General features: G+C 42.9%; 2 protein-coding genes across 5 annotated transcripts in view; one reads left to right on the top strand and one right to left on the bottom strand.

Annotated features, from left to right (window-relative positions):
• LARP1 (La ribonucleoprotein 1, translational regulator) overlaps positions 1-7,975 on the top strand; it is a 44,216-nt gene extending 36,241 nt beyond the window's left edge. For 3 of the 4 annotated variants that reach the window (XM_069969010.1, XM_069969021.1, XM_069969000.1), the window contains exons 13-19: positions 117-322; positions 1,472-1,578; positions 1,674-1,831; positions 1,916-2,060; positions 2,151-2,260; positions 2,954-3,081; positions 4,683-7,975. In XM_069969010.1, the coding sequence (XP_069825111.1) occupies positions 117-322; positions 1,472-1,578; positions 1,674-1,831; positions 1,916-2,060; positions 2,151-2,260; positions 2,954-3,081; positions 4,683-4,883 (1,055 nt within the window). In that variant the 3' untranslated portion in view covers positions 4,884-7,975. The remainder of the gene's footprint in view (positions 1-116; positions 323-1,471; positions 1,579-1,673; positions 1,832-1,915; positions 2,061-2,150; positions 2,261-2,953; positions 3,082-4,682) is intronic. The other variant, XM_069969031.1, reaches the window with a different exon arrangement.
• Positions 7,976-10,114: 2,139 nt separating this feature from the next.
• Positions 10,115-25,126, bottom strand: FAXDC2 (fatty acid hydroxylase domain containing 2). The gene is made up of 9 exons (XM_069968988.1): positions 25,025-25,126; positions 21,186-21,230; positions 20,851-20,942; positions 19,120-19,223; positions 17,347-17,468; positions 16,413-16,618; positions 14,579-14,684; positions 13,089-13,255; positions 10,115-11,260 (listed from the first exon to the last, which is right to left on the bottom strand). Exons 2-9 carry the CDS (start codon positions 21,228-21,230, stop codon positions 11,104-11,106), a joined length of 999 nt encoding a protein of 332 aa, XP_069825089.1. The 5' UTR covers positions 25,025-25,126; the 3' UTR covers positions 10,115-11,103.
• Positions 25,127-25,990: the final 864 nt, after the last annotated feature.

Here is a 25,990-nt window from a genome sequence, read left to right as displayed (position 1 = left end):
CCCTACCTACAGTATAGTGTATAACTAGGTGATCAATGGGGGATTTCTATCTTGCGGTAACGCCTTTCATGGCCGTTGTGGAGTTTTTCTTACTCTCTGCTTTTATGACTTTACAGTTCCCACTGATGCCTTGGCTAACAAGCTGTTTGGTGCTCCCGAACCCTCCTCCATCGCCCGTTCCTTACCAACCACAGTCCCCGAATCTCCAAATTACCGTAATGCTCGGACGCCACGCACCCCAAGAACGCCTAGATTAAAAGATCCCACACTTACGCCTCGGTTTTACCCCGTTGTGAAGGAGGGCAGGACTATCGATGCCAAGGTAAGAACTCGGGACCATGGCTTTTATTGGAATATTCCTGTGTTTTCTATGGAGTGGTCGTGTGAGACTGATTTGACCTGGTGTGGTAATGTTGTCAATGGTGCAAACGTTTAAGGATTATGCAGCCTCTTTACCTGGTTGGACCCTGTAACCTTTGTGCATTGCTCTGGGCTCTAATTTTAAAGGGGTTGCCCGGAATTAGAAAAACATGGCAACTTTCTTCCAGATGCAGCTCCACCCCTGTCCTCATTCTGGGTGTGTGTTTTGAAGCTCTGTTCCATTGAAATGAATGGAGCTGAATTGTAATACCACGCACAATACGCACAATCTGAGAACATGGGTGGTGCAGTTTTTTCTAGAAAGTAGCTGTGCTTTGTAATTCTGGATAACCCCTTTAATCTCAGAAGTCATTGAATCTGCATACTCTACACCATCTGGGACCCCCAAGATGGCTAGAACTTTTGAAACATTACAGAGAAAACATGAACAGCTCCGTGCTCCTTTTAGACTTAGAACAGTGTGGCTCTCATAGGTGAATTGATCACACGTGCGTCTGTCTGTGTGTGTGTGTGTGTGTGTATAATATATGTATATAATATATATATATATATATATATATATATATATATATATTATATGAAGAATACCGCAGCACTCATGGGATAGAATTCAACACAACGTGTTTATTTCCCCAAACCGCGGCGTTTCGCTATCCACACTGAGAGCCCAATACTGAGTCTTCAGTGGGTATACAGCACCGCTTCGTTCCAGTGCTGCAGCGCCATTCAAATCCCATGCACGTTCACGCCACTGCTCTTCTGACCCCTCTTCTGTCTTCATGTCTATTTTGAAGGCCGGAAGTTACGCTCTCCCGAAGAGAATGCATTGGAGAGCCTGACTATTTCCCAGTCTGACAGTGCTCTCTGCTGCCACCTCTGTCCATGTCAGGAATTGTGCAGAGCAACAGCAAATCCCCATAGAAAACCCCTCTTGCTCTGGACAGTTCCTGACATGGACAGAGGTGGCAGCAGAGAGCACTGTGTCAGACTGGAAAGAATACACCACTTCCTGCAGGACATACAGCAGCCAATAAGTACTGAAAAACTTGAGATTTTTAACTAGAAAGTTGACTTTGTCTTCTGTCTTTAGACGCCAAGAAAAAGGAAAACACGTCACAGTTCTAACCCACCCATGGAGTGCCACGTCGGGTGGGTGATGGATTCAAGGGAACATCGACCGCGAACTGCCTCTGTGAGGTAAGTTAGTAGCTGGGGAGCGGCCACATTGGTGACTTCTCTCAATCTATACGATGTCTATGCATTGTATCTCATCATACCTCGTTTTCCTGCAGCTCCAATGCCAGTCCCTCTGAGGGTGCCCCAGCTTTGAGCAACTATGGATGTACACCTCAGTCTCTGCCAAAGTTCCAGCATCCTTCTCACGAGCTGCTTAAAGAGAACGGATTCACACAACACGTTTACCACAAGTACCGCCGACGTTGCCTTAATGGTAAGGATTGTGCTCCTGCAGACTGATGTCCGCCCCCTCTACCAGTATGGAAGGCTTTCTCACTTTCCTCGCTTTATCCCCTAGAGAGGAAACGGCTAGGCATTGGCCAGTCCCAGGAGATGAACACCCTCTTCCGTTTCTGGTCTTTCTTCCTCCGAGATCACTTCAACAAGAAGATGTATGAAGAATTCCGGCAGCTTGCTGTCGAGGATGGAAAGGAAGGCTACAGGTCAGTGGGGGTTTCTTCAAGTTCTGATGTCCTAATATAAGGCCTACATGTGTTATCTATTCCCGCGTTAACATTTGGCTTCTACCTCAGGTATGGCTTGGAGTGCCTTTTCCGATATTACAGCTATGGCCTAGAAAAGAAGTTCCGAGTGGACATATTCCGGGACTTCCAGGAAGAAACAAGACGGGACTATGAGACAGGTGAGTAAGGTGCCATCCTCATGGTGTCTGTATGTATGTAAATGTGTTTGTAAATGTGTTTGTGTTTCTGATCCATGGGGTTCTATTGGGCTTGGACACCCTTCAGGATTGTCCCAAAAGGGTGTCTATGAAGGAAAATAGACCTAGAAATGATAGGACTTGTCCTATAGTTTGTCCAATATTCCGCCATAGATATCCCATAGAACCCTATGGAGGCATCTGTAATTCCAGACCGCTCTGGATGTGCACCCAGAAACTGTCTGGAATTCCAGATGTATTGCATGGCAGCCTTGGACAGCATCTAGGCAAGTGCCACTGGGTGCTGACAGGCTCTTTAGCTGTATATGCGCCTAATCAGCTGAAGTGCACACAGTTAAATGGGCCTACTTTGACAGGACTGGGAGCAATTGGGTTCCGGCCCTGTCACTCAGTCTTTTTTTGGTCAGAGACCGCATTATACCTCTGTCCACAAGAGGCCGCTCTGTCCCATTGCACTGCGGCGTCACAAGCGCTCACATAGCTGAAAGACATAGGGAGAGTCCGGCCAGGAGCACCGCTGCAGTGGGGCCCCATCTCTGTATCAGGCCCCAGTGGCTCTGTTATGAAAACTGTGGAGAGGGGAAAAGTAAATTTTAATCTTTGCATTATCTTAATTCCTTTTTTTTTTTGTTTCTTTTTTTTTTACATTTAAAGGTCAGCTGTATGGACTTGAGAAATTTTGGGCCTTTTTGAAATATTCCAAAGCCAAAAACCTGGATATTGATCCAAAGTTGCAGGAATACCTGAGCAAATTCCGCCGGCTAGAGGATTTCCGAGTAGATGTAAGTGACGGTGGGCTGTATGACTACTTGGGGTTCTGCCTATTTACTACATTACCTCATAGGAAGCAATGCTGTACAGTTCTGCAATAGGAGGGCATCTACATCATAGAAGCCAGTCAGTATTACCAGGAAATCTCCGGGACCTTGTGACGGATCTGTCAGTATCGCATTGGTTATGTCCAAATGCTGGCACTCCCTGACTGTTCCACACCTAGTCATGTTAGCTGCTCCATAGGTTTTCTATAGAACATGTCGGACAACAAGTAAGACCGTGAGAGAAGCGCTTAGTTGCATACTACTCATTCTAGAGACTGATCATTCGCACTTCAAAGGAAATCCAGTAATGAACTGCTGGTACCATTGCTGATGGATATTGCCATCTGAGGAAAGCTTGCACAGGATAGGGAAGAGCTATAAGATCGAACCCTGATGGTGACCCTGAAATCCCAACCACTCATATTCTGTATGAAGCCACCTAAGGGAACCAAAGGCTGCATTCTGAATGGAGCTGCGGTGCCAGGTCCCTGTTCCCAAGATCATGGAGTGTCTGATTGTCAGGGTCCTGGTTATTTAAAGGGAACCTGTCACCCCCCGTGCCGGGGTGACAGGTTCCCGACCCCCCGTTAGAGACCCCTATACTTACCTCATCACGCCGGGTCCCGCTTCTGAAGATGGTCGGGTCCCGGAGATCTCAGCCGCCGCAGCCCGGCGCGCGCGCTGAGAGATGAGTCCAACGCTCATAGAGAATGACGGAGCGCTGGACTCTCCTGTCATTCTCTATGGGTGTTGGACTCATCTCTCAGCGCACGCGCCGGGCTGCGGCGGCTGAGATCTCCGGGACCCGACCATCTTCAGAAGCGGGACCCGGCGCGATGAGGTAAGTATAGGGGTCTCTAACGGGGGGTCGGGAGCCTGTCACCCCGGCACGGGGGGTGACAGGTTCCCTTTAAAGAGTGTATGCACATGATGGACATAAGTGCCCCAGATAGGAATACCCCTTTAAATTACCATACCTGTAAATCATGCTTCTCTTTTATTTTGACACTTTCGAGATGTCCTTGGATTCTCTGCTATGACTCGCTCTGCCTTACTGTACATTGTCTGTATCGTCAGCTGAGCCCCGGACATTGCGAAAGGTTAGGAGTAAGCCAGTACGTGCTATGCAAAAGTACTAGCAGCTCAGTATGCATTGTGGGGAGGTTATTCAGACTTGAGGCCTCCCATAGAGACCAGTTTCACACTGAAGCAGGCAGGATTCCGCGGCCACGGAATTCAGCTGATTTTGCTCTGTGTTAACTGGCTCCTAAAGAAAGCAGCTATGTTTCTCTAAGAAACAGTCACTCTTGTCCTCAGATTGGGTATGGGTGTTTTACAATTCATCTCCATTTACTTAAATGGAAGTGAACTGCAATACCACACACAACCTGAGGACAGGAGTGGCGCTGTTTTTGCTAGAAAGTAGCTAGTTTCTAATCCTGCATAACCCCCTTTATGAATGAAGCTCTTTCTGGAAGAAAGCTGTTTGTTTCAAATCTATTACATCGGAATAGTTGTTTAATGGGATTTTCACTTTTTTTTTTTTTTATACTCTTTCTTTCCAGCCCCCTATGGGAGAGGATTCAGGCTCCAGGAGACGTTCCTCTCTGTCTGCGGGTGAAGGTAGGAGGAGATATCCTTCTCAGTCTTCCAACAAAGGATCAGGTCACCAGTCATCCAACACCACCACAAAGGAGGACGCCAAAGGCAAAAGCCACCCCTCATCTGCCACCTTGGATTCCGAAACATCAGGAGGAGGAAACTAGGAAGCTTCGGAAAGAATGATGGATTTTCGAGGGGGTTGAACATGTGGGAGATTTCCTGGCTGTGGGGTGGAATGTATGGTTCGCAAGCAGCCGGAAATAATGCTAGAATAATCAGAGACTCCACGTTCTGGAGAAAACTGACTGATCCCGTGGCTTTCCTGCAAGGGTGGCGGATGCTTATCCCAAAAGAAAAAAGAAAATTTTAGTTTGCTTAGGGATATAAAATTTTAGGGTGTTTTTTTTTTTTTTTTTTTTTTTTTTTTTTTTTTTTTTGCAGGAACCTGGAGGAAGGGGCTCGTGTTGGGAGGGAGAATTTTTTTTATTTTATTTTTTTTATTTTAAATTATTGAATTACTGCCCTCCCTCTGAGCAGGGGGCTGCCTGGGTGGCTGAACAAGTGCAGGCCTCATCTCTGCTCCGTTTGCCGAATGGACTACCAGAATTTTGCTGTTACAGGCTTCAAGAGGACAAGATGTCATCATCCTAAGCTTTAAAGTCCATTGGGGGTTCACCTGCCAATCTGTGGCTCTGAAAAGGATTCCTCTTCCCGTTGCAGAGTTAGAGGATCTTTACAGTCGGCCACCAGATGGCGCTGTATCTCTGCTTCTATTGATCTTACAGCAAAATAGTAACAAGAAAAAAAAAAAAACTTCACACGGCTCATTGCTTTCACGGCAGCCCTGCGTTTCTTTTTTTTTTTCTTTTTAAAGATATATATATTTTTATTTGTTTTTGTTTTATTGTTACTTCAGACTGTGAAAGAGAAAAACTACAGAAAACTTTATTAGCAAATGGCTGCGTAAGAAGAAAAAAAAGGGGAAAAAACTTTAAAAAAAAAAAAAAAAAACTTTGGAAGAAAAAAAAAACTGCCTTCACTTTTTTTCCCTTTTAAAATTATTATAAGAGATGATGAAACAGAGTACAAAAAAAAAAAAGTTGCCTTATTGTAACCTTGAAACTTGCAGAGTTGTCGTTTGTATTTTTGTTTTTGCCCTACCCCCTTCCCAGGAAATGGCAGCAGCCAATCAAGACGCAAAGACTGCAGAGTGGCGACGAGGCGTGGCTACAACTTCACCTCCTCTCATCACTGCCACCTAGCTGTACCCAGAGGGTATATACAGAACTGTTTGCCACTCGATGCAGAGAATGACTGTCACCCCTTCCTTCTCCCCCCCCCCCCCCCTGCCAAGTATTGAGTTCTGGTCATTGGGTGTTGGCGCGTGTACACGTATGTATGTGTGTATATGTGTTTTATACACACATTGACGTATGCACTGAGAGTTGGTTGTTGTGCATCTGCTGTGTCTTTTATTTTTTTTAGGCATATACTTCTACCAAATGTTGGGAAAAGCCCATGGTTATCTATAAGCTGGTGATAACCAAAGTCATCCTTACAGTCATTGACTAACCATATCACTGCCACATTGTCATCTTGGCTCTTGAAAGCTGGTACGTCTGGTAAAAATTACAAAAAAAATACAAAAAAAAAATTCTTGCTGTCTTAAAAAACAGCTCAAACAAGGTGCGGAATGCTTTGTATACTTTGGGCATATACTGCCATTCCAATACAATGTGAACTGACATTTCATACTATTGGTCGGGTCAAGGCAAGCATTTAGGGTCGTACCGCGCAACTTTATTACTGTATCCTCCCGCGGTGTTCGCACGCCCAATGCTTCGATTTCAGATTTCATCACAAACTTGGCGTTTTGCGGGCCGAACCTCTCACCCTTATGGTGCCTAAAGGTTGCGGCCACACAATCGCTCCCCTCCTTATTTCCAGAGAGGTCATCATTTCCTACCCTAGTTTTAAGTTTTTCGCTCTTTTCCCTCCCCTCCTCCGAGTGTTGGGTTACCGCTGCACGCCGCCGTCGCTCATTATGCAATAGGGTTTCATTGCATAAAAAAATAATTTTTAGGGCTGGATCCTTAAGGTAATATTTTATTGGAAGTGAACGCTTCCCTTTTTTGTTTTCCCTGCAGCTGACGAGAAGAAAAAAAAAAAATGTTCACCATTGCTGGTGTCTGGGTGCCAGCACTTCCCTACTTTTTTCTAGTAGAGTGGTCTTTTTTTCTTTTGGAGTATGGGCGAGGGGCAGGAATGAGTGTCTGTGTAACCCTCTAAATCCCCTTGAAGACATCTTGATGGTGCTTTAAGACAACCTCTCGAGACCCCCTTCTCCTTTTTATATTTATGCAGCGGAAAGGGTCAATGGTAGCCCGATATATGCTTTTTGTTTTAATTTTTTTTTTTTTTTTTCGGGAGGGGGTATGTTTGTGCTAAGAAAAACCTATATATTCTATTATGTATAGATATATTATATATAGATATTTGGTCATGACTACATGGTTACACCCTTACCTGGCCTACATTTTTATAGACTACATGTCCGGTTTTTGGTTTTTCACCTCTTTTTGAGCTTTTTTCCAAATTTGTCGCACCTTATGCAAGATCTTTGACTCTCTTAGTACTGGTAGTACTGTACCGGTACCGAGCTACCTAGTGCCAGCCCAGGGAATCTCTTTATACCATTGCCCACTTTTGCTACCTTGGTGCGTAATTGGTATTTGAGTGGCATTGGTATGGGCTTCACTCCCCGACTTCGGGAGCGCACACACTACTGTGTTCTAGGCTTCACAACTGTTCTAGATTCTCAAGGCCTCAAACCACTTGGCTTCCAGAAACTCTAATCAGGTTCTGGCAATCTCCTTCCAATGCAATCATGTGCCGACCTCAGATCCCATACAAACACACGCAAAGATTTGACTTTTAACTCCATGCAAGCTGCTTTCCCCCTCCAACATGGAATGCTACGAGTACATAATCTTGCCCGTTATACTCCAGTAAGTCGATTTAAAGAACAGTCAGATTTAAGGAAAAAAAAGACGAAAAAAAAATCAAAAACACAAAAAAAAAATTAAAAAATGTAAAATACTTGAATGAGCGCTTGTATTATAACATTAATATTATTCAGAGTATCCATTCTTATTGCGTTTATGATTTGCTTATAGCTGTGCTTTAGTCATGGTAATTTGTGGTAATTCTACTTTTTCCTTTTTAATACAAAAAAAAATGTATAAAAATAAAAACCTTTAAAAGACCAAATTTTGTGTGATTGGGTTCTTGGGAAGGGGTGGGGGGATAACTTCAGGTTTATGGAGTCCTGTAACATCCTGTTCACTCCCTGCACCATAGAGATGACAGCTGGGGAAGAATATAGAGGAATGTGCACTTGTAAATGTACCGCCATACATTTGTATGATCGGGCAGAGTGATTCAGGAGCGCTCTTCCCAATCATTTAAAGGGGTAGATCACCAAGAAAGTTTTTTTTTTTCTTTCAAATTAAGATTTGTAACTTTTATTAAATAATCTTGTCTTCCAGGACTATGAGCTGCTGTATGTCCTGCAGTCTTGATAGTAGGCGAGATTTTTCTACTGCTCTGGACAGTTCCTGACATGGACAGAGGTGGCAGCAGAGAACACTGTGTCAGACTGGGAAGAATACACCTCCTTACAGCAGCTGATAGGTACTGGAAGACTGAAGATTATTTAATAGAAATAAATTACACATTTTTGGGACCAGTTGATTTGAAAGAGAAATTTTGGTAAACTACAGCACTAAAGGGGTTCTCTAGAGAAAAAAAAATCTTTTAATTTGTTTCAGAAGTTTGTATACTGTAGATTTGTCGTCTATGTAAAAATCTCCAGTCTTCCAGTACTTATCAGCTGCTGTATGTTATGCAAGAAGTGGTGTATTCTTTCCAGTCTGACACAGTGCTCTTTGCTGACACCTCTGGCCATGTCAGGAACTGTCCAGAGCAGTAGCAAATCCTCATAGAAAACCTCTTCTACTCTGGACTAGGGATGCACCAAAATATCGATACTATCGATATTCCGGGCAAAAAAATGGTTCGATACCAGGATTTCCTGGTATCGATACTTTATGTTAATTTGCATTATAGCGCAGTTTAACATAAAGTATATATCTGAGCGCCGGCCGTGTTCTGTGTGCCGCCCCCAGGCCCGACCTGTCACCTCCTCTGCGCATTCTCCCTCCGTTCCCGGCGGCGCCAATTTCAAATAGCAGTCACTTAGCAATTGCTAGTGCCAGCTATGTAACTGTGTTAATGCCGCTGTCACACTGACAGCGGCATTAACCCCTCCTAAGCCGCTCCATATGCAGCAGGGGTCGGCTACTGTGTGTAGCAGACCCCCGCTGCTGGTGTCTGTCTGATAATAGGGTCCGGCTCTGTCAGACTCTTTGTTATCAGGGAAATGATTTATGTGGCATGTGGAGCTGCACGGAGGAGAGCGGGACGTCAGGGAGAGGAGGACTGAGAAGGCTGGAGGTGTGGGAGCTGAAGAGGGAGAGCGGGGAGAGGAGGAGTGAGAAGGCTGGAGGTGAGGCTGCACTGTGAGGTGGGGGCTGCAGGACTGTGAGGAGGAGCGGCCGGGGCCCTCAGATAACTCCCGGGCAGACATCAGTGGGGGGTGAACAGGAGGTCGGCCGTGCTCTGAAGGGGGAGGGGGGCTGTAACCTGCAGATTACCCTGCCGGCCAAATCCTGGTCACCATACCCTGAAAGCATGAAAAGTGCAACTACAACCCTCATCATCCCAATAACTGAAGTGTGTGTTTGTTACATGGCTACACCCCCCACCATCCCCAAATAGCTGAAGTGTGTGTTAAATGACTACAGCCCCCACCATCCCCCTGGAACTGAAGTGTGTGTGTTACATGACTACAGCCCCCACCATCCCCCTGGTAGCTGAAGTGTGTTACATGACTACAGCCCCCACCATCCTCCTGGTAGCTGAAGTGTGTTGCATGACTACAGCCCCCACCATCCCCCTGGTAGCTGAAGTGTGTTACATGACTACAGCCCCCACCATCCCCCTGGTAGCTGAAGTGTGTTACATGACTACAGCCCCCACCATCCCCCTGGTAGCTGAAGTGTGTTACATGACTACAGCCCCCACCATCCCCCTGGTAGCTGAAGTGTGTTACATGACTACAGCCCCCACCATCCTCCTGGTAGCTGAAGTGTGTTGCATGACTACAATCTCCCCATATTCTTGTTTCCAGTGTTTGGTTTTGCTGATGGCTTCTCCTCAACCTTTGAGGCCCTATTTTATGTCAACTGACCGGGTATATAGTTATATAAGCTGGGTGACCTGGTCTCGCACAGGTCTCCGTTAACTTCAATGACCACAATAGAGGCATATATGCTTTAAGTGTTTTATAAATTATAAAAATGATCCATTCCAGAATAATGCACAGCATTCAGTCATACATCAGGTCCTACGACTATTCTTATACATTGCTTCTTCAATTAAAAGAATAAAATTATCTCACACGATACAATCAGTTATAAGAAAGATCAGAAGTATTCTACCAAAAGGACAGTCATTGGGGGACAGTCTGTACCTCTAAAATATTTCTGGGTTAAACACATTACAACTTTGACAGCTTAAAGGGCAACTCCAGTGAAAAAAAAATTCATATCGACTGGTGTCAGAAAGTACCTGAGATTTTTAATTTTTTTCTATAAAAAAAAAAATAAACTCAAGTCCTCCAGTACTTCTCAGCAGCTGGATGTCCTGAAGGAAGTTGTGTATTCTTTCCAGTGTGACAATGCTCTCTTCTGCTACCTCTGTCCAAATCTATAGGAAATCCTCATAGAAAACCTCCTGCTCTGGACAGTTCCTGACATGGACAGAGGTGGCAGCAGAGAGCACTGTGTCAGACTGGAAAGAATACAGCACTTCCTGCAGGACATACAGCAGCTGAGAAGTACTGGAAAAGCGTGAATTTTTTTTTATTTATTTTTTAATAAAAGCAAATTACAAATATCTGCCACTTTCTGACACCAGTCGATTTGAAAGATTATTTATTTATTTTTTTACTGGAATTTTCCTTTTATACAGAAATACCTGGGCCATACTAGGTGGTCTAAAGCATGATGGGAGTTGTAGTTTTTTTTTCCCGCTTTTGGAAAGCCATGGTTTGGACTCCTGTAGTTTGAACACTAAAGGTCAAGTTTTAATCTATGGTATTAATCCAACCCTGGTTAGGGCTGCACAAAGGGGGCAAATTCAATCCCCCACCATTTGTGACCATGGTTAGAAGCCCACCCAATGAAAGCACTTTGGTCTTGTTTGGACACTAGAGAACAATAATACAATTGCAGTATTGGTAAAGGGTGGTCCGCTCGGATGTTACTCCGTCTTTTTAGGGGGCTCGGGGATGCTTTGACTCAGAGGGGTTAAATTCAGAAGTAAAACGTGTCTCTCGTAGGCCTTGGTTTGCTTGAATATCTGATCTGTTCCATGTAGTCGGTCAAAAACTCCCAGTACTCCATAGCATTGGTTAAATCTAAAAAAAAAAGTGGGGAAATGAGTAAAATATGCAAACATATTATTTGATTTCTCAGCATAAGTTTTCTTACTAAATGGGTTGCTGCAAAGTTTTAGAATTTTCAAAAAACGAATCTTCCCATGCTTATCAGCTGCTGTATGTCCTGCAGGAAGTGGTGTATTCTGTCCACTCTGACACAATGCTCTCTGCTGCCACCTCTGTCCATGTCAGGAACTGTCCAGAGCAGGAGAGGTTTTCTATGGGGATTTGCTACTGCTCTGGACAGTTCCTGACATGGACAGAGGTGGCAGCAGAGAGCACTATGTCAGAGTGGAGAGAATACAACACGTCCTGCAGCACATATAGCAGCTGATAAGTACTTGAGATTTTTAAATGAAAGGAAATTACAAATCTAACTTTGTGAAATCAGTTGATTTGAAAGAAAAAGATTTTCACTTGATAACCCCTTTAACCATACTGTATCGGGATAAAGCTATAGCCTAATGGTGTCCTGTGTGAAAACAGTCCTTGCCTAGTCTTTCTGTATTAGGGTGGGTTCACGTATTCCGCTATCCGCCGAAAGAAGTGACATGTCACTTCTTTCGGCGGATAGCAGAATATGCCGGCCCATAGAATGGTGGCTATGGAGCCGGCGGAAACACGTGCGGACATTATCCGCGAGAATTTCTCTGTATGAACCCACCCTTAGGCAGGACAAGTAGAAAACCCAGTACAAATGCCCCCTATTTGATTCCCCTTTTAATTGGTACATGCATACTATAGAGGCAGATCATTCATTTGCTATGGGACCCTTACAGAGAGGGCCTCCCCCCCCCAGCCCTAGTTGGAGACTTCTTTGCTAGAGGGGGATACGGATCTGTAACATTGTTTGCCCTGAGTTGAAGTCTTAAAGAGAACCAATCATGGGTGGAAATTAAAAAATTTTTTTTCGATAATTAGATTAAAATTGTTATTTTATTAATATTTGTAATTTGAATTAATTACTTTTAGGGCCGCGTTTTCGCAATATACCTATTTTCTTTTCGTGTCTCGCGCCGGCTCTTTTGAAAAGAGCCGGCGCGCGACAGGAAGCTCCCGGCATGCCGAGCGGCAGGAAGGGCTCCCATGAGCCTTTGCCACCGCTCTGTAAGTACACAGTGATCCCGCGCTATACAGCGCGAGATCGCTGTGTATGAATATCCTAACTGGGCCTATTAGTCTATTCCTGAAGATACAGACTGCCTGTGCAGTCTGTATCTTATTCTTTTACCTATAGCTGTATAGCGGAGCAGTAAGGCCGGGGGCGGCCATCTTGATGACGTCAGTGGTGCGTTCCAGCGCTGGAACGCAAGGGACGTAATCAAGATGGCGCCCGGCTTTACTGCACCGCTACAGAGGAGTGGGTAAAGTATAAGATACAGACTGCACAGGCAGTCTGTATCTTCAGAAATAAACTTCATGAAGATACAGACTGCCTTTGCAGTCTGTATCTTATACTTTACCCACTCCTCTGTAGCGGTGCAGTAAAGCCGGACGCCATCTTGATTACGTCCCTTGCGTTCCAGCGTTGGAACGCACCACTGTGACGTCATCAAGATGGCCGCCCCCGGCCTTACTTCTCCGCTATACTGGATTAGGTAAAAGCATAAGATACAGACTGCACAGGCAGTCTGTATCTTCAGGAATAGACTTAGGGACAGAGAATCTTTTATTATAGGGACAGTTAATTTCAGGTGATTGGTTCTCTTTAAGTACAGGAACCCCATCCTACGCCTGTATCGGCTGATCATTCACTCCACCCCCTCAATACAAATATAATGGTCAGTTCTTCAGATTTATAGCTTACTTTAGATGATGGAAGTCGTGGAACTCTGGGGAAGGCAGCAAGGGCAGATGGTAGCCGCAATGTGAGATGGTGGTGGTGATCAGAGCAAGACAGAACCACAGCATGATGGTTGCTACATGGGATCCCATCAGCATCGGTCCAACCATAGATGGTAACATGTTGGAAAACTGCAGAATAGGGGGAAAAAAGTGGTAAGTACTATAGACTGTATATGAAGCTGCACTACTGAAATTCTGATGACATCATATCCCCATTGTTCTGGGGCAATGTTGATATTGAGAACCTGCATGGGTTAAATATCCAGCGAAAATATCGTTCTTCTAAATCAACTGGTTTAAGAAAGGAACATGTCAGGAACTGTCCAGAGCAGGAGAGGTTTTCTATGGGGATTTGCTACAGCTCTGGACAGTTCCAGACATGGACAGAGGTGGCAGCAGAGAGCACTGTATCAGACTGAAAAGAAAACATTTCCTGCAGGGCATACAGCAGCTGATAAGTATGTAAGACTTGAGATTTGTAAATAGAAGTAAATTACAAATCTATATAACTTCCTGAAACCAGTTGAGTTGACAGAAAAAGATTTTTGCTGGATAAATCACTATCAACGTGAAGCTTCTTACATGGCCACCTCTGACATGTTCGTTTTGGTAAATCCTTGTATTCCCTATGGAATAACAATTCTGGATCACCTTTTCTTATAACCCTTTGATATACTATTCCTACTAGAAAATTCTGGATGTTACCAGTTGGGGGCATGTACCTTCAGAGTTTGGTCACCACTGATTGGATAGTGTCATACTAGACTGTTTAGAGGGACATGCCAAGGAGAATGGTAACACCCAGTTGTCAATTAATGCAGAATTTTCAAGGAGGGATAACAGAATGGCACAATGCAGAGTTCTAAGATGATTCGCTCTAGAATTGTCATCGGGAAAGCAAGTATTTCCTTAAGCTTATAGGTTGGGAAATATGACAGACCCTTAGAGGAGAAGTCCGTCGAAAATTTTTATTGAAGTATTGTATTGCCCCCCAAAAGTTATACAAAATACCAATATACACTTATTATGGGGAATGCTTATAAAGTGCTTTTTTCCCCCTGCACTTACTGCTGCATCAAGGCTTCACTTCCTGGATAACATAGTGATGTCACTTCCTGGATAAAATGGTGGTGTCACGACCTGACTCCCAGAGCTGTTCGGGCTGTGGCTGCTGGAGAGGATGATGGCAGGGGGATGCTCAGTGTCCCCCTGCCATCATCCTCTCCAGCAGCCACAGCCCGCACAGCTCTGGGAGTCAGGTCGTGACATCACCATGTTATCCAGGAAGTGAAGCCTTGATGCAGCAGTAAGTGCAGGGGGAAAAAAGCACTTTATAAGCATTTACCATAATAAGTGTATATTGGGGATTTGTATAACTTTTGGGGGGGGGGGGTAATACAATACTGTAATAAAAATTTTCACCGGACTTTAAGGATTCTGGATTCTACTTACGATGTGCTCGAGTGGATGAGCGTACATTGACACTACTCCTACGGGTGCAGTCCATTCATGGTGCTGTTTGTGGACATGCTTGTAAATGCTGGGATGATGGAACAATCTGTATAAGAAGAAAAATAAAAGTAGCTGATTTCTGGTTTGTTAAATCTCACCATCTTGAAAACTCCTTCCTATCAACCATTTTCCCCAAAGTAATATTGATCTGTATCTAAGCATAACTGTATATCCATGTGATTAAAGGGGTACTCCGATGCTGATTAAAAAAAAACAAAAAAAAACAATCAATCATTGTTCAGCCAATCAGAACTGATCAACCTGTGTCATCTGATAAAGGGTGGCTGGCTTAACAGGGCTTAGACCCGCCTTCCTCTTGATGATGTCATTGTCACAAAATGGCTGCCACAGAAACGTCTGGGGTCAACAGTCATTAGGTAAAAATGAATTTACTTTACTTCCTGGTTGGGGGAAAAGAAAGGTGATTAAAACATATTACAAAGTTATATAACTTTGTAATGTATTTCAATTACTGGGAAAAAGCTTTTCGCTGGAGTACCCCTTTAATGTATTCTCGCAAATGGACAGACAATTACATTCAGTGAATGGTACAGGGCTTTGAGTCCATGATTTCAGCCATAACCTTCTTAATGACCATGTTTTTCTGACAGCTCACCACAATAGAATTGCATTGATCAGGATCTAAGGATTGCATATAAAAGACTGCTAGGGTATCTTAAAAAGTGTAAAAAAATAAATAAAAATAAATTATGAGATATAAGCCGCTCCATTAATAAAAGTTGGTCACTCCCCTTTTCACATTCTTATTAATAAAAAAGAAAAAAAATATATTGGGTATGTGTGGACTTGTCTAAATCATTAAAATATAGGAGGAGATTTATCAAACATGGTGTAAAGTAAAACTGGCTCAGTTGCCCCTAGCAACCAATCAGATTCCACTTTTCATTCCTCACAGACTCTTTGGAAAATGAAAGGTGGAATCTGATTGGTTGCTAGGGGCAACTGAGCCAGTTTCACTTTACACCATGTTTGATAAATCTCCTCCATAATGTCTTCAATAAACAAAAAATAACTTATCATGTAACCGATAAACGAGAATAAAAGGTAAAGAAAATATGTTGCACCTGTCCTAGACAAGTTCCAGAGAATTTATCAAACGTGCATAAAAATGTGCAACTTTTTCCAGATGTACGCCATGCTTGGCGGAATGGGGACAAGGCAAAGTGGGGAGGAGGCGTGGCCTGCTTCAAAGCCTGATTTATATTTAAGGCCCTATTACACCGAGCGATTATTGTCCGTTATACCAATAATCACTTGGTGTAATAATAATAGCTCCTGTTAAAAGACAACGATCAGCTGAAATGCACAATGTCGTATGATCCTTGTTTTTCAACAAGTTGAAAAAATCTAAAAGTTCTGCTGGCCGTAGTCCTGAGTAATAGGAGCGGCAGCAGCAGACCTCCATTATCTCCTGCAGGTTTTTTTCAATTGCAGTCCATAAATATATTCTTTTTTTCCACAATTTATGGTAAGATGAAGGGTGTCTTAAAAAAGTACAATTGGTCTTGCAAAAAACAAGCCTTTTGTATATGGAAAAAGAAAGGTGGTCCTGCAAAAAACAAGCCTTCTGTATATGGAAAATGAAAGAGTTATATCTATATGCACAGTTATAAGGTGAGGGGTTACAAATGTGCAAAAAATCACTTATTTGGGGGGGAGGTCATAAGAAATTACTTTTTGGACCTAATAATTTTGTGTACAGAGGTGTTGGGAATGGGCCCAAGAGACTACAGCGACCTCCTCGCCATCTTACCTGTGGGAGTAATAGAAAAGGATTTCCTCAACCAGTACAAAAACTGTGAGTTCCAGTAAAACCCAGTGAAAGGTGGGCAACTCTGTGCCACAGGGGTTGCCCCGCCACTTCATAAAGGGGTACATGAGGAAAACCATGGGAAAGGAGAGGAAGATCTGGTTAAAGACGACAACTTTGACGGCATGTCTGAGCTTTTCTGGGTCCACCTAGAAACATCAAACACAATATAGTTGCTTTATGGGAGTTTTATATCAGACATAGGGGTAGATTTATTACACTGGTGTAAAGTAGAACTGGCTCAGTTGCCCCTAGCAACCAATCAGATTCCACTTTTCATTCCTCACAGACTTTGAAAAATGAAAAGTGGAATCTGATTGGTTGCTAGGGGCAACTGAGCCAGTTCTTCTTTACACCCGTTTGATAAATCTCCCCCATAATGTAGCATGCGGTAGTGGTATCATACTCTGCCCCATTGTCCATGTTTATTTTAAGGGATTCTCCTTTAGAAACGCCATCAAAATCTAATTGGGGGGGGGGGGAAGCTGGCTCCCGAAACGTCTAGAATGATTGCAATTCTTGGTACAGCCACTAACCAGTGTGCGGCGGTGTACCTAAAAAAAGGGATGAAGCCATAGCACCTACACAAGCTCTATCTATTGATCGGTGGGAGTCCACTGATATCCTATCCTAAGGACAAGCCATCAATAACGAAAATTCCTGGAGGACCCCTTTAAGCTGGCCATAGATTTTACAAAGCTGTCATTCGTTTGGCTGACAGCTATCTCTTCCATATACTTTGTTCGTTTACAGTAAACCATCTACCCGTAAACCATCTAACCCGTAAGGATACACTAACATTGCATTTTTAGTGTCTGTTTGCCCTATGGAAAGCTACCAGAATGTACATCATGTATTATAGTTTCTGCATACGTACTGGGTCATTCTTTCCAAGCTGAATTCTATATTGAGTTATAAAGTTTGGTTTTCCAGTCAGGTCAATCACCATCAAGACTGCATTGTACACCCAGAAGGAAAGAACGGGAATTATTATGGCCCCTGGAGAAAAAAAATATATAAAGATCATATATTATGGACAAGTAGCACAATTGGGAGAGTGGGGGGTCAAAGCAAATCTTTGTAAACTTGTGTGAAGCCTATAAAGCAGATGGGGGACCTACTGTAAGGATGTTGTCCAAAGAGCCCTCATCCACCAAGGGCCAGGACCCCCATCAGAAATATTTGGTTCTAAGCATCCAAGTAGTCAAGACTAGTGTTGAGCGAACTTGCCCAACTTCTTTGATTTAGCAACGTTTTCCAAACCAGAATGCTCAACAATTGACTACCGATGGCTGGAGATGTTGGATACCGCCCTAGGGCTGCATCTAATGTCTTCGGCCGTCAGGTCAAATGACGAGCATGATGCTTTTACATTTATGTACACTTATCATGTACACTTAGTGAAATAATGGGCACTGCATTGGGAGCCAGGTTTGCCCGTCATTACCTATTAAATAGAACAACTTTCAGTTGAGTCCTTATTTGTCTGGGCCCTTTCCCTTAGGGCCCTATTCCACCAGACGATTATCGTTCAGATTATCGTTAAACCGTTCGAATCTGAACGATAATCGTTCGGTTGAAATGTAGTTAACGATTAACGACCAAACGAGAAATCGTTGATCGCTTTATAAGACCTGGACCTATTTTTATTGTTGCTCGTTCGCAAATCGTTCGCATTGAATAAGACATTGTTCGGTCGTTTGCAATAGATACGAACGCAATAGTGAATAAATATCGAAGAAAATCGTTAACGATTATGCAAACGATAATCGTCTGGTGGAATAGGGCCCTTAGTATCACCTGTACCACCCCGATGGCAACATGGCTATGAACCCACATACACCCAGTATTCAACATTTATCACCAAAATTGGCACCTTTAGGCTTTAATCCATGAAAATGCCCCTAAACCACCCCCTCAACACCCACCTTTGGGTTTGGTTTGACTAAACCTCACCTCTTTTCTGATCTACTTCGTAGAATTATCCAAGCAAAATTTGCACCTAGAGCTGGGCCTGGTCCTGTTTTTAGAATTAACCCATTTGTGAATCTTCCTGTTTTGGCTTATTCAGCATCAGACTTCCCCCAGACGATCCGACACGGGGCCCAATAGCCAGCCTGAGCCTATTGGTCTTGGAGGGTTTTTTGCAATGTACATTAAGGGTGGGCCCTGTATGCTAACTTTAGGGGGTTACAATTGTCACCAAGCCAAAAGTCTAGAGGGTACACATATTATTTCCTGTATCCTTCCCCCACAATCTGCTGTGTGCCCGATGGCACATATTGTATTGTCAGCGTAGCTATTATATCATATACTGACCATATCTAAACCAATGACTAGACAGCATGCCAATGGAGGCAGTCATTGTAGCTGAGTTATTAATATATGGGATCCCGGAGCCTCTGAGAGGGTATGAGCTCCTACTGAACAATGATACAGTTCCATTGAGGATACAAAATGCTTCTAGTAATCTGGATTAAAATACCGGTCGGCCTAACTATGCCTGGCATGTATATTAGTAGGCTGTTCCATCCCTGTAGTAATACTATAGACGGTTCTAAATAACATCTTTATCAGGTATATAGGATATGGCATAGATTATATGGTAATACAATTACTAAGCACATTAGATGTGCAGACACAGACTCACCTAAACAGAATAACGCCAGTTCATTGCCCCCATAATAGTCATGCAGCCTGCCCCATAGGGCTTGCCAGAAATCACCAGATGCCCCCCAAAAACGTTGTAAATGCCTAAAATGGTAACGAGGAAGGATATAAAAAGAAAACAGTAAAATCTTCATATATTATATTAATTATACAGCTTGCCTATGTCAAACCTTTGCTAACCCTATCATGGTAAACAGCTCAATAAATGAGTGCAACAAATTTAATTAGTGCGAATTCAACCTAAGAAGGTAACTGAGTTGAGAACCTGGGGGGGTTGATTTAAATTAAAACAAAAAAATTTAAAAAATCTTGTAAAATAGAAAAAATGGAGGAAGGCAGGGGGGTGTGGGAAAATAATAAAAAAGTACTCTTACCTATGCCCCATAGCGCCACTCCCGGGTCCTATTGACAGCCGCTGGTCACCTGCAGCCCTTTCAGCTGCAACGTCACGTACCCAGGTGATCAATTGCCTACTCAGCCAATCAGTGACTGGGGCGGGACACCATCCCAGTGTATGATTGGCTGAGCAGGCAATCACTCAGCCGGGCCATGATGTTGAAGCTGGAAGAGCCGTGTACGTGACATTCCTTTTCCTGCCGAAAATTACATCAGGCGGCCGTCAGACGGATCAGGGAGTGGTGCTACAGAAGCACAAGGTTGGAACGGTTTACTTTGTTTATTATTTTCTTGCACCATCCCCCGCCCCCTCCTTCCTCCCTTTTTTCGAATGCACGGGACTTCTCCTTTAATATTTCAAGGCTTTTTCAATCTTTCATCATTTCTAGGCCATTATGTCACCAGTCTGTGGGAGCTGAAGAAGAACGCTTAAGTCATAAGACCCGGTCACCAGACTGCTAGCGGCTGCACGGCTTTTTTGGTTCCCCTTAACCCACAGTAATATGTGTTTTATGAATGGATTTGTTATATAAAATAAAATAAATAAATACAATTAAAATACACCAAATAATGTAATTAATATTAATATTGACATTTACAATTATTAATTTATATTATTAAATATGTAAAGTGGAAAATGATAGGATGGTTCCAGGGTCCATCATGCGCCAGATTCAGCCGAAGGGTATGGGGATCGTAAAATAGAAAAAGTTTGTAAACAAGAAGGTCTATATGGTTCTAATCAGTAAATTACAAAAAAAACAACAAGTAATTCATACTGCGTGATCTACATGTCCTAGGGGTCACATGGCTGCCAATTCCTTAGAATTATGAGGAATAGTGACATCTCTAGCCGTCTCTGACCGCTGACTTACTAGGCCTTTCATCCATGCTGCATTCATTAGAAGGATTAGAGATCTCACTGGAGCTATGGCTCAAAATGACTGTACAGGAATATGGTTCCTCCGACTCCAGAGCTGGCATTGTGCCTTGGGCAGAAATACTTCTGAAGCTGCTAGAGGTCATCAGTCTAGACAATGGTCAACAACACTTTATGTGTGCAATCCTTGGATTCAGAGGATGTTTTAAGCCAACACTTAAATACAGAAGCTGGTGGGCGCCAGTGCAAAACCTGTCACAGGCCCCTCAGCTCTATAGTACTGGCCTCATCATATAGGGAGAAAAGACTTTATGGGTGCCCTCATGCGCCTGGGAGATAGAGATAGATATATAGGAGATAGACAGATAATAAATAGATAGATAATAGATAGGAGATAGATAGATAGATAGATAGATAGATAGATAGATTCCTCACCATGTCAGTGTGTTTCTAAAAGCAGCAAAGGTAAGGAGCCCAGTACCCAATACAAAGGCTGTTTTCTTCACGGAGTCCCAAACCTGGCCATCCTATGGAGACAGATAACATTCATAGACGGTTACATGGACTTTATATGTGCACTATTCTATCATATTATAATGCATGGGTCTCCAAACTGCGGCCCTCCAGCTGTTCCAAAACTACATTTCCCATCATACCTGGACAGTCAAATCCAAAGCTTTAGCTATCCGGGCATAATGGGAATTGTGGTTTTGCAACAGCTGGAGGGCCGCAGTTTGGAGACCCATGTTATAACGTATTACACATCTTACCTGGGCCCTGCGCTCTGGGAGGGCAGTGGTTTCACTTTTGCCCATCTGTAATGAAACAAAGACCCACAAAAATTAATTGTACAGAAAAAAATCTGGGCCTTCTGTGGGCCTAGATGTGACTACTCTCCGCACCCCACAATATCTATGCTATCTATCTATCTATCTATCTATCTATCCATAATGTGATATATCTCTGCACCCCACAATATCTAATAAGGCTAAGGATCTACCCTAAAGTCAAACTCACTTTACCTCCATAAAAAAGGAGAAAAAAACTATCTAAGTGTACAAAGCAAACATGGCCACATCCCAGTATAATCCCTGTTTTACTATCCTTCCACCCAGGCTACTTATCTTATTGTAGAGAAAAAACAAGTACATACAGGTCATCGGTACATAGGTTATCATATTAAGATAAAAGCATCATGTGAACAGAAGAGGAAGCTGTCAGCATACTGTATAATTGACGCCTTTTCTACCTGTAACTAATAAATAAATATCAGGTTGGCATTCCGGTCTACAACACATTCGGGAAAGTCCTCCGACCCAAAGAAAAATGAAGTTTTACAGTCATTCTGACCTCTTGACCCCATAATGTATTGAAAAGGAACAACTAAATGATTGCATCCCCATAAGTATTCAGAGCCATTGCTCAGTACTTAGTTGAAGCCCCTTCGGCAGTAACTTCGGCCTCCAATCTTCTTGGGTATGATGGGTATGATGCCACAAGGATTTAGTGATTGTCTATTGATCTTCTTGGCAGATTCTCCAAAGCTCTGTCAGGTTGGATGGGGAACCATCGATGGAGCCATATTAAGATCTCTCCACAGATGTCCCATTGGGGTCAGGTCAGGGCTCTGGCTGGGTCACTCAAGAACATTAACAGAGTTCTCCTTAATCTTCTCCTGTGTTGTCTTGGCTGTGTGGTTAGGGTTAATGTCTTGTTGGAAGGTGAACTTTCAACCCAGTCTGATGTCTAGACACTGTGTTGAGGTCCAGACTTTATTTTGAATCTTGCATCTCACAACCTGAGAGTTCTTGTTTTGCAAACTCCAGGCGGCTTTTATGTGTCTATTACTGAGGAGATGCTTCTTTCTGGCTACTCTACCATAGATAGAACCTAGATTGGTGAAGGGTCGCAGTGATGGTGACCTTCGGGAAGTTTCTTACATCTGCACACAAGATTCTTGGGGGGGATTTATTTACTGGTGTAGTCATGCGCTGGTCTTAAATTAGGCCCTGCCCTCTTTTCCCTGGCCGCACGCCTACATTTAGGTGTAGATTTAGATCATGATTTACGCCTGTGAGCATAAATAAGACACAGGAGGAGGCCACGCCTCCTTCCCGCTTTGCCGAGCATCCCCTGTCTTTCGGGCAAGCGGAGGATACGGCAGGCATATGCCAGGGAGAAGGGGTAAATCTGCCCCTTCTCCCTGGTGTACGCCCCTGCCGTATGTTTCATAAATGTCCCCCCTGGAGTTCAACCAGAATGACCATTGGGTTCTTGGTCACCTCCCTTACCAGGTCCCATGTACTATGATCACTTAGTTTGGTGGGGAATCAGCTCCAGGAAGAGTCCTGATTGGTCCGGACTTCTTCCATTAAGGGGGATATCTGGAGAGCAGTAAAGGTCCTAACTTTGCTGCTCTTCGGTGCTCTACTTCCTCCACCTCCTCCACCTCCCAGTACATGCTGATACTTCCACAGATGAGGGGAGTGGGGGCATTCTGCGGGCGCTGTCCAATAGCTGCCCTATGTCACAGCAACATCTGTAACCACAGGCGGCTATTGATCACTGCCCGCAAAATGCTCCCACCACCCTCTGCAAAAGTATTAGCATGGATGGACAGACGGACAAAGTGGAGCACCGGAGAGCAGAAAAGGAAGGACCTTTTTGCTTTGTGTGTCTTTCCAAATCCCATCCAGTCATCTGTGTTTACCAAAGGTGACTCCAACAAGGAGCAGAAACATCTCAGAGATGATCAAGAGAAATGGGAAGAGCCAAAGCATAACATCAGGTGTTATAGTAAAGGGTGTGAATACTTATGTTTACATGCAGAACAGTGCAGACACCAGGACCACTGGGCTTGTGGGGCCTATAGCAATCAGTGTAAGTATTATATATGGTTTTAAGTGTTGGGTATATATACGTAGAATAATGTGACCTTAAGAACCCACATATACCTAGAGCTAGAGATCTTATGTTGAATTGAAATTTTAATAGCTAAATATACATGAAGCCACAAATTTTTTGTACATCAAAAAGTGGTGTTCTCCATTATATGATTATTCCAGGAGGTATATACTGTTTGTGTGTGTGTATATGTATATATATATATATATATATATATATATATGAACATTGGAGCTATTTCTCACAATTTACATTATTTACACTACACTGGAGATATGGAGGCTACAATCTACTAATGCTAAGTATACACACGGCTCAGCATGGACCATAAAGCATTCAGACCTATTACTGGAGCAGGTTATCTATAATTAATTTTTTTCACTGTTCGCCAAAGAATTTTTCTTCTTATCAATATGTCTCAGTGCAAACAATTTCAACGTACAGTGCTAGAACAGCAGAATAAAGCCCTCGGGAGTAAACAGACAGAGGTCACACTATCTGACAAACAGATAATGTATGTAATGTAACTCAGCTGCAGATCCCCAGCACAGAGCTTTGTGTGCAACAGGTCGAAGGAAGTCAATAGGGTAAATGGATGTCATAGATGGGGGCCTCAATTGGGTTCCATTCTATGTTCCAGAGCCTGTCTATGCATTATATGGACAGCCTCTTTTTTTTAAATGAGATAGTTGTTACACTGACCCTTTATAGCCCCAATTATTTTAGGTTTGGGCCTAAAGAAACGATCAGCCGATGTTTTTATGACACTGAGCGATAATCGGCCGAATATTATACAGTATATATACACTATATCTCTATGCATCTACAATATATATATATATATATATATATATATATATATATATATATATAAAATCAGCCAAACCACTGCTTTTAGAGTAGAGTAGTGGTCAGTAACCTAGACAACGAGTAGGCAAGTTTGCTAAATGAATGTATTTGCTAAAATATTTAACTTTACAAATCCTACAAGTATAACTAAGTTAGTTGAGATGGGAATACGCCTTTACATCTCTGGTTATTCTGAAATTAGAAGTCCAGTGGGCGGACCTAACCAGTGACTGACAAATATCTGTGCACCATACTCTATATCATTATATTATGATGACGCTAGTTTGGAACGCCTTTATAACAATGACAGGTCCCCTTTAAGGTGACCGAACCAGCACTTTGTTATTCTGATCTTGAGGAAGTGACTTGGAGTGGAAATCATATATCCCTTAAAGCGAACCGTATACTGGCTAATGGCTGGAGAAACACACAATGGGGACCTTTGTTCTTGGGCATTGCGGCAAAGATGCAGGTTCAAGAAAATACAAATATTGAATATATATATATATATATATATATATATATATAAAAGAACATTCGCCTTGTATACTCCTCATACAAAAAAACAAACAACTAAAAAAAAAACACAAGTAAAACACAATGTATTCTTTAGAAAAACATGAAATCTTGATGTGAACCTTTGAGCACGAAACACTTACAAAGGGTTAATCAAGCACTGTAATAAGATTATATAATACTATAACCCTATACAAGCCCCTACAAGTATAAGAATCCACCAGACAAAGCCGATCCCCTGCTAACAACCAATGCAGAGCTACTAGATACATAGAGATCACTATAATCAGATTTTCCATAGACCCATGGTGTGATTTGCGGAGAGTCCCCCTTCCCTTACCCTTGCTTCCTTCTCTTCCTTGGGACTCAGTGTCTCCTGTGCAGACAGCCCTGCTTCTCTGCAGCTCTTTATTGTTATTTCTTTTGACAGCCTTCCCAGTCTTGTCTGAGTCCCCACCTCCCTGTGATGCAGAGACAAAGTGCACTGAGTTAGGAGAGAACTATGGAACACCTCTTAAAGGAACAGAGAACAGCATCACCGAGATGTATCTAGCTTAGAGTTTTAGTCTGTAAATAGTATATATAGCGTTGTATTGTTGGTTTCTATGTTGAATTATAAGGATTTTCTTTATTCCCTTTTATTCTCATTGGTGTTTTAGGCTTTGACCACACTTTATTTTTTTCCATGTTCAACATGGGAAAACTCTAAGAACATATGCCAAATATGCAAAGACCTCTATATAACCTGTATGTGGTAAAAGAGTATCCATAAGCCTCCATGTACCCAGCATATACTAAAAGAGTATCCATAAGCCTCCATGTACCCAACATTTGCTAAAAGAGTGTCCATAAGCCTTCATATATCTAACAAAAGCTAAAAGAGTATCCATAGGCCTCCATGTACCCAGCATATGCTAAAAGAGTATCTATAAGCCTTCAGGTACCCGGCATATGCTAAAAGAGTATCCACAGGCCTTCAGGTACCCAACAGATGCTAAAAGAGTATCCACAGGCCTTCAGGTACCCAACAGATGCTAAAAAAGTATCCATAGGCCTCCATTTACCCAGCATATGCTAAAAAAGTATCCATAGGCCTTCAGGTACCATGTATTTACTAAAAGAGTACCCATAGGCCTTTATGTACCCAGAATATGCTAAAAGAGTATCCTTAGGCCTTTGTGTTGTCTTGGACATCCATACATTTTAACAGGGCAACATCTTAATGAGGTAAAGCCTATAAGAAATGTCTTTATTAGATGCTCTATGTATGTTCATTTGGGATGTATGTTCAAAATATGTAGTCTAT

This window comes from Dendropsophus ebraccatus, chromosome 1 (genome assembly GCF_027789765.1).
Source record: "Dendropsophus ebraccatus isolate aDenEbr1 chromosome 1, aDenEbr1.pat, whole genome shotgun sequence".
NCBI classification, from domain to species: Eukaryota; Metazoa; Chordata; class Amphibia; order Anura; family Hylidae; genus Dendropsophus; species Dendropsophus ebraccatus.
Note: the sequence above shows the minus strand (reverse complement) of the source record. Positions and strands in the feature narration are given on the sequence as shown.